Raw genomic sequence first — 8,511 nt, forward strand, 5'->3', positions numbered from 1 at the left:
ATTATAGAAAATTACTATTTATTTAATGTTTCATTCTATTTGAAAGAGAAACTCCCAAATGTTCAATACTACCCTATATTTAAAAGTTAAAAATATACTGGAAATGGATGGAGTCACGATAGCACTGAGCACTTTGGGGGAGGATAGCTACAATCATAGTACAGTGTCATAGCAAAATATTTTAGATTTACCAGCTGAACTGTTAAATGTTTAATGTGTATTAGAAGCATTAGTTCCAAGGCAAAATGAAGCGATATTATGTTTAACTGTTTGTTTGGAAACTTCTTTTATTAAAAAAGATTTTAATAATGCTATATGCAATACAGGTGTGATAATACTCAATAAAGTATTGTGTGACTTGATATAGTGAACTTAGGAATGTAACAATCCATGTAGATGATGCCCATCCCCTCCTGCATTAGATCCCCTGGTAGCAAAATGTAAATACCCTTTTAAAAAATAAAGAGGCCTTTGAGCTGTTGGAGCAGAGTAGGGCGGGGCAAGGAAAGTGCTCTTTCCTGACATAATCTTTGCTTCTGGCTTTGACTTCATTTAGTAAGGTCAGTTCTCAAAGAACTTCGACAAGCCCTTCTATGCTCCACAAAAGCACAGGAGAAGGAAAGCTTGTCATTCACAAGCAGCTATGGACAAAACCAGCGGCAGAGAACAGGGTTAGGGAAATGAGGGGGGAGAAAAAAGTTGGAGTAAAGTGCACAGTTACTGTCAAAAAAATATATTATTTTGATCCTAAGAAAATTAAGAGAATTTTATCTAATGAACTAGATTGCTGACCTTTTAATACATTTGGTTTTCATGGAACATACAATCACCATCGGACATAAAAGACTAGTTTGCTTTTAAAAAAAAATTGCTTGGAGTTATCTACAGGAATCTTGTGAACGCAATTCAAGGATAACATTCTGCAGCTCTTTGGGTATTGGATGATTTCCTCCGGTAAGTCCACAAGGAAATAGGGAAATGTTAAATTCACCAATTCAAATGGGCATTTCCCCAAATCTCTGACTCTTTTGCCCCCTCTCGCTCCTTCTTTTCCTAAATGCCAGTACTTTCCAGCTCTCCATCCTCTACCCCTGTTGCGTGAGACCGGGAAATCATGAAGAGTTTCTCCTTGTTTGTAAACTGCCTCTGCACCAGCTGAGGTGGCCGGGCCGCGGGTGGTGACCCTTGGCTGGGATCCTCCGGGGGGCTCTGCTGCGCCCCCGGGGCCGTAGCGGCCTCACAGTCTGGCCTTTCACGGGCTACTGTTTCCACAACCGACTCCAAAGAGGTGCCAGCCTCCCGCAGCGGGGTGTAGCCCTTATTGCAGCAGGATGGGTCATTCGACTGGGAGCTCGGCGAGTCCGGCCCGGCTGGGGGTGAGTCCTCCAGCCGCAGGGGCGGGGAGGGGGAGGCAGCTTTGGCCAGAAGGCTCGAGTCCAGCTCCGCGCTGCGCGGGGAGGGTGGGGGCTCGGGGGACGGTGGCGCCCGGTAGTCCGGGAGCCCGCTGGTGCTGCAGCGCCGCAGGGCCGCGTACCTGCCGGTCCTGGGCAGGCGGCCACCCTGCCCCCTGGCGGTGCGCGCCGCCGCTGCGCCCTCGGGCTCCTCCAGCTCGCTGGGCGCCCAGCGCGAGCCGCCCGGGGCACCGCGGAGGTCGGTCAAGCTCAGGTCGAGCTCGCCCCGCGGGATCTCCCGGGAGCCACGTTCCCCAGGCGGCCTCTGCCAGCTGCAGCTCGCGCCCTCCGCGTCCCCGTCCCCATCCCCGTCCCCGTCGCGGTCCCCTTGCAAGGGTAGTAGCGCGAAGGCGCTCAGCGAGGAGCCCACGAGGGAGCTGGCGGTGCTCTGGCGCCCCCAGCTCTCGCGTGGGCTGCAGGGCGCCGGGCTGCTGCTGCTGCTGGCGACCGCGGTGGTGGCGGCGGCGGCAGCGGCCACAGCGGCGGCGGCAGCGGCGGCGGCCCGGCGACGGCTGGCCACGCCCGAGCGCTCGCGGTAGATGCTGTACACGGCCTCCGCCAGGTTCGGGGGCTCCCGCGAGCAGCGCGGGGACGAGACCAGGTCGGGCGGGGACGCGGCGCCCTTGGCCCCGCCGCCGCCCCCGCCCAGCACGGCGGGGTGGGGCCACGAGCCCCTGGCCAGCACCGCCGCCCCGAAGGCGTCCCCCGCGCTGCCGCCGCAGCTCCCGGGCTTCAGCTCCAGGCCCCGCGACTGCACGTAGCTGAGGAAGCCGTTGAGCGGCGGGGCTCCGGGGGGCGCCGAGGCGGGGGCGGAGGATGAGGAGGCGGCGGCGGCCGCCGCAGCCGCTGCAGCCGCCAGGTCTTTGGCGCGGAGGCTGTGCACGTCGATGACGGTGGAGTAGAGGTCCCGCAGGTTGATGATCTTGGTCTTCTTGTCTCGGTTCTCGTGGAGCACCGCGTTGGCGCAGATGAAGAGGAAGATGCCGATGCCCATGATGAGGGGCCCGAAGACCTTGAGTTTGTCAGAGTGCAGGTATCCGGAGAAGATGCGGAAGAAGAAACCCACAGACGTGGAAGAGGACGAAGGGCCGGCGGGCCGCGCTGGAGGTGTGCTCCGGGGCGCGCCCATCAAACTAGAGTTGACACCCCCCGGGGTCCCCAGGTGGCTCCTGGACCGGTTTTTGCTGCCACTGCCGCCGCTATTGGCCGTGGTCGGGACGCGGTGGCCGCTGCCTGCGGCCGGCAGCTGCTTACCCCCTTCCCTGTTGGTCCCGTTGGCCTTGGGCCAGTAGCCCACCACCGCCATGGCTATGCCCACCAGCAGCACCAGGATCCCGCAGAGGGCAATGAGCCCCGAGATGGAGCACAGCTTTAGCTTGCCTTTCACCACCACCACATCGTTCTTGCGCCTTTTCTTGGCTTTCCGCTTGCGCTTGGGGACCTGGGTTGGGGGGCGGAGGGGATCCTGCTTTCTGGCGGAAATCCTCAGGAGGCCACCGGTGGCGATCATGGTGAGCCGGTGCCGTGCGGGGCTAGTCTCTGTGGCAGAGGCTTGTGTAGTGGGGGCGCCAGCTGCCCACTAGCTGCTCCGCCACCTCCTCCTGCTGCAAAGCAGAGGAAGACAGTCAGAGGGTACAGGCTTGGCTGCAGCAACATCCCACGCTCTGCAAACGTCCCGCTTCCAGGTCCCACCACATGTGTACCCCCCACCCCGGGGCTACCCACTAAGCGAGGTGCCGCCGGATGTAGGGGCCAGGGCGTGGGGTAGATGGATTAGGGCTTGAGAAACCCTGTTGCAGTCATTGATAGAAGGTGATAAAACAATTTGAGAGAACGCCTTCTCCCCCCCCCCCCCAACCCCCTTCCCACACACTCTGTAGGTGATATTCCAGCATCGCTCATTTCAAACCTTCCCAGCTGGCAGCTGAAGGAGTGCTGACCGTTAGTAGGAACCAAATGTGGGGACTCAAAGTGGTGGTTGAGGATTTCCCTGGCAAAAGCCTTTCCCTTTGTCCTATGGGAATCAGAGGATTGCCCAGGGGAGCTGTACAGAAGGTCCAAGTCTCTAAGCAGAGGAATTTGTCAATGTTTAGTCACTAAAACAGTCACAAAAGTTACTATTTTATAAAGACAAAAGCAATTTTCATCACTGGATGAAAATTAAAGGTCACATACTAGCAGGCAGACGGCTTATTTACTGCAGAAAATTAATAGGGAGTTCATTTCGGGGAGAACACCAGAACTACGTCAGTCTTCTGACAATAAATCCCTTCACAAAGTTGTCTCCGACCTATTACTGTTCCTGCAGCTAAAGGCAAGCAGCATTTTTCCTCATCTCTTCTTGCAACATCTGGACAGCTTCTTGGGGTGGAATATTTAGTTTTAGGTAACTGGTTATGTAACTGAGCTCTTCCTTCTGGCCTCCTCTCCTCCCTCAGAGGAACTCCCTTAAAGGTATCCTGCTAAATCTCATCAGGGACTTTGAGAAGTCCCCTAGAATCTCTAGGAGAAAGATTTTTTTTTTTTCCTCCTGTGGAAAAATTACAATCTTAAAAAGAAAAAAAAAAAGACCAACCACTCTGCCATAATAGCTTTCTGACCTCTTATTAATGTGCCAACAGCACTCTTCAGAATCCTAATATTCAAATGAGAAGGCAATTAACTAGGTATAGCAGTCCACATAATAATGATGATTTGTAGAATGACATCTCCCCTAAGTGAGAGCTTGTTTTCTTCATCTTTCTCTCATGAGGTCATTTTTAAGAAGGGAAGGTGGCAACAATCAATGCACTATCCTATAGGAAGTTTAGTAGTTTATAATAAAGCCTGGTAGGTAAATGCACAGATGTGTCTTTGTGGGTATCTGTGAGCTTCTAAAAATTTCAATCCTCCTGGATCCCCAGAGTAAAACATTTTCTGTTCCATTGGTTGTGTTCCCTCCTATAATAGAGATGCTAAAATTAAGGGCATTGTATGAATTTGAAAGGTTCAGATATCACTCAGAAGCCTTTTGGTATTTTATCCTTTATGAAATAATTCATGTTTTAGAATAAATTACCCTTTGAAAATGTGGGATTACTTAGGAAGAATTTTGCTTTTAATTGGTGCCTGGGTAAAGAGCTTTGGCCCTTGATCCCCTCCATTATATCAATACAGGCAGGATCTTTTCTCCACTGGTGGAAAAGCAAACCGTAATCAGCTCTTTACAATGTTTGCAAATCAATGTCTCCTTGGAACTTAGTTGGTTTTCAGTAAAGAGAAATACTAGGTAGGTTAGAGAGGGGTTAGTAGAGAGAATACATCTATAAGCCTTTAAAATTTTATTTTAAGAAGAGGCTGCACCAGTAAGTACAAACAGATTGTAAAAAAAAAAAAAAAAAAAAAAAAAGAGTAGCTACTGTTCATCTGTCACCCCCCAAAATAAGCACATTTATTGTGTAGTTGTAACATAGACACTGCTGTTTTAAATGATCCCTAGACTGCAGCATCTTTAATGCAATAATCTGGAGATCTGCAGTTATTTTAAGGATTCAGGATCCAGACATTTTAGAAAGAAACCTAGACTCAGTTGGCAGGGTGGCTCTCCCAGAAGAGAGAAGGGCTAACATTTTGTTGGGCACTGATAAGGTGCACCAGGATGCTGAGCATCTTTGGGAAAGAAGGTACCCACATGCATTTCTCCTTAGTAAGGCAGCTTCGGCTCTTGGCAGACAGAATGTAAGGAAAATTGGAATGGATTTCAACAATCGTTTACAGATCTTTAAAATTAGTTTAATAGCTAGTAATTAACTCCCTAGTTTATTATTCCTTCAGCTCCCTTGAAAGCTGAACTCCTTTATAATGTATTGCCATCTGACGTGAAATACTGACAAAAGTCAGATGGCAAGGAAGACCCACCTTCGAGGCTTTTCTTCATACATAATGAATGGAAACAAACTTAGCAGTCGAGGTTGGCTGACCTCGCAATTTACTGCCTGATGCTGGTCTTTCCGCGGTTAAGGAATGGAGGATGGGGGAAGCAAAGGAGGGATGTCTAAAAATACAACTGCTTCCAAGAGAGACATTCAAGTTCTCGGCTCATGATGGATTAAGCCCCACTCAGCGTCTGAGGCTCCCAGCCCACAGGCTGGGAGCGCCCTGCCCTGCCGGGGCTCAATCCAGATCCTCGACCCGCACTCCCTAATGGGCAGGAGAGCGAACCCCTTGCCCTGCTATTTGGTCTGCTTATTTATGTTGGAGTCACATGAGTGCAGCCGCTGGGAGTCCACCTCTAGAAAGAACACAGGCAGGAGCGAAGTGAGGGCAATCCTGAGCTCGCTTTTTCTGGGCAGCGCATCCCGTGCAGCCCGCCCAGGAAAACGACTCTCCCGGAACAGCAGCCCGGGGCACCGGGGCTCCGGGCCGCAGGGGTGGGGAAGGGCAGCTCGGGGGCCGAGGGACTCACAGAATTGCTCAAAATGGCAGCACTATAAGCAAACAATATCGCTCACTTACCCGGGAAGGCTGGGGCAGCTCCGGGCCGGCGAACGGGCGCTCGGGCGACACAAAGGAACCATGGAGAAACTTTTTCAGCCCGAGCCGACGGCGAGGCGCAGGGACAGCGCCTCGGGGCCCACCAGCAGAGCGCGGCTCAGCAGCCCAGCGGGGGCGAGCGCCCGCTCCAGGTTCGCAGCCCCCTCCGCTGCCGTGGCGGGAGCCATTTCCAAGAGTTTCCAAGAAGTGTCAGGTCTTCCGCAGCCCGCATCCTGCCTCGGAGCCGTCCTCCCCGCCGCCGCTCCTCCTGCGCCTCCCCGCGAGCCCTGCCGCGGCGCTCCCGGGCGGGCCCCAGCGCCTCTTTTGTGTGGCTGCGGCGCGCCGGGCTCCGCCGGGTGGAGTTGAGCCCGCGGCGGCGGCGGCGGCGGCTGGCGCGGCTCGGGGCGGCCGGACTCGCGGCTGTTGCTAAGAGACTGGAGCCATGACACAGGGAAATTGCGGCAGGATGGCAGTCGGTACCCGGCCCGACTCTGCTGCTCGGGGGCCCACCCGCCCCCCGCCTCCTCCCAGGCACTGCTCCACCCCACCCCCCGACTCCGCGCCGGCCTCCCCGCGCTCCCCCCACTTCCTCCGCAGCCCGCCGCCGGTGCCTTCGGGGGGAACCGCTTCCCCGAGGACCAGGAGGCGCGAGGGGAGGCGGAGTGTGGCGGAGCGGGGTGGAGGGGGGGGCGAAGACCGCGAGGGGCGCGAGGTGAGGGGCGTGGGGCGGGGGACGCCGGCGGGGAGCGCTGGGTGCGCGTCACCTCGGCCTCGGCCTTCCCCGCCCCCGGGGCGCCCCGGACCACCGCCCGCCTTGGCTGGGAGCTTTGTTCTTTTCCCTCCAACTAACTACCTGTCTGAGCAGCGGGCCGGAGGGCGCCCAAAGGAAGGGCCGTCACTCCCGGAGGGTCTCCTCGCCAGCGTCCGAAGGGCGCTCTGGGGTGCGAGAGGGGGCAGTGTCCGCGTCTCCCGCCCTCCCGCCCTCCTTTCCTCCCTCTTCCCTCTCCTCTTTTGTTGCCTCCACTCTCGGACACGACACAGCCTGGGCTGTTTCTCCCCCTCCCACTTGGGAGTTTGCGGTGTGGACGTACAGCGAGCACAGTAAGTTGTCCCCCAGCGAACTCGGGCCGGCTGAGTGGAGGCTCCCCCGCCGCGCTGAGCGCACCGCGGGCCCCGGGGCAGCCAGTGTGTGATGCCCTCGCGCCCCAGCGGAGCCGGGCTTTGTGACCGGCCTCCTCGGGACCGCCGCGTCTCCCCGGCACGCGGGGCAGCTGGGGCTCAGCGGAGATTAGAATCGGTTCCGGGGCGCTTCCTTGGGCAGCCCCTCTTGCTCCCACCCCGTGCGGTAATCAGCAAGCATTAAAAGGAAAAGTGTAATTCTCCGGGAATCGGGTTAGGATCAAAGACGGGGAGGTGGGGGTAGGGAGGATGTCCAAAGTCCCTACGTCATTTTAAAAATGCGAGAGATAGAGAGAGAGAGATAGCCTGTTTCCTAGCTCATCCCTGTCCTCTCAACTGTAAAGTAAAAATGACAGGGAAAAGAGAATTTCAAAGTGGAATTTCCCCACGGAGTATTGAGAAAGTAAGAAAGATTTTAATTATCTACTGAAGTGAGGCAGCCAGGATTCAGGAAGAAAGCAAGAGAAGAGCAGAGGAAACAAGCGCTGTCTGAACTTTGGGGTGCAGACAGAAATCTTATGATGGTGGGGTGGAGTGGGTGTTGTCTATGCTGAGTTTTGCTGTTTAAGGATCCACAGAATCCCCACAGGAGGGCTTTGCTGGCCACAGTTCCAGTTACAAGAATGTTCCTCCCTAACACACACATCCTTCACTTGTGTTTAAAGCTCAAGCATACACTTTTCAAAAAGAACAATAAGGACACAAACATTTGCAGATGCAGTGATATAAATGTGGGCCATGTTATATGAGGTGGGGATGGAGATGGTGGGGAGATGGGAGGGGATGAAGGAGAAATGTTTCCTAAAAGGAAACTCTGCACCTGCCTGTTTGCAAGGTGACCCCTGTCACCCTTTTCAAGCAAATAGTGAATCTGAGTGATGATCAGGGTGTTCAGAACCCACCTCTTTCCACTTCTCTATTCCTGCTCAGATTATGAATGCTAGAAAACAAGCCATATAAAGGGAAAGTTTTAAATTCCACATCAGATTGTTTCCTTTTAGAGAAATCACTGCAAAGGAGAAATAACTAGGTCTAGCTGTCATCTGTAAAGGTTTTTTGGCTCCAAGCTTCCAGATTTCTTGAATCTCAATAATAATCTGGTGTTTTGTACAGAGACCGGATCTGAGATCTCATTTCATTACACAGCTGGCTGCCAGGGGCCATGGGTGGTACCTCCTCTCCTTTGTGGGCCTCTGTTTGCCAATCTGTATAAAGAGAATAATATTGCAGAACTTCATTAGGATTTTAGAGGGATTAAGTTATTAACAGTTTCTAATTTCTGCATAAATTATAGTCATTGCACATTTAAAACTCACTTGAGGGATCTGGAGAAGAAAAGAATCCTTTTCTAGATAAACAGGCCTTGGAC

At 53.8% G+C, this 8,511-nt stretch overlaps 1 protein-coding gene across 1 annotated transcript; it reads right to left on the minus strand.

Annotated features, from left to right (window-relative positions):
• Positions 1-256: 256 nt before the first annotated feature.
• On the minus strand, positions 257-6,352 carry TMEM200C (transmembrane protein 200C). The gene is made up of 2 exons (XM_036092955.2): positions 5,946-6,352; positions 257-3,055 (listed from the first exon to the last, which is right to left on the minus strand). Exon 2 carries the CDS (start codon positions 2,959-2,961, stop codon positions 1,054-1,056), a length of 1,908 nt encoding a protein of 635 aa, XP_035948848.1. The 5' UTR covers positions 2,962-3,055; positions 5,946-6,352; the 3' UTR covers positions 257-1,053.
• Positions 6,353-8,511: the final 2,159 nt, after the last annotated feature.

Source organism: Halichoerus grypus, chromosome 13, assembly GCF_964656455.1.
Source record: "Halichoerus grypus chromosome 13, mHalGry1.hap1.1, whole genome shotgun sequence".
NCBI lineage: Eukaryota > Metazoa > Chordata > Mammalia > Carnivora > Phocidae > Halichoerus > Halichoerus grypus.

Coding starts and splice junctions, on each gene's coding strand:
- TMEM200C (XM_036092955.2), bottom strand. CDS start 2,961: ATGATCGCCACCGGTGGCCTCCTGAGGATTTCCGCCAGAAAGCAGGAT.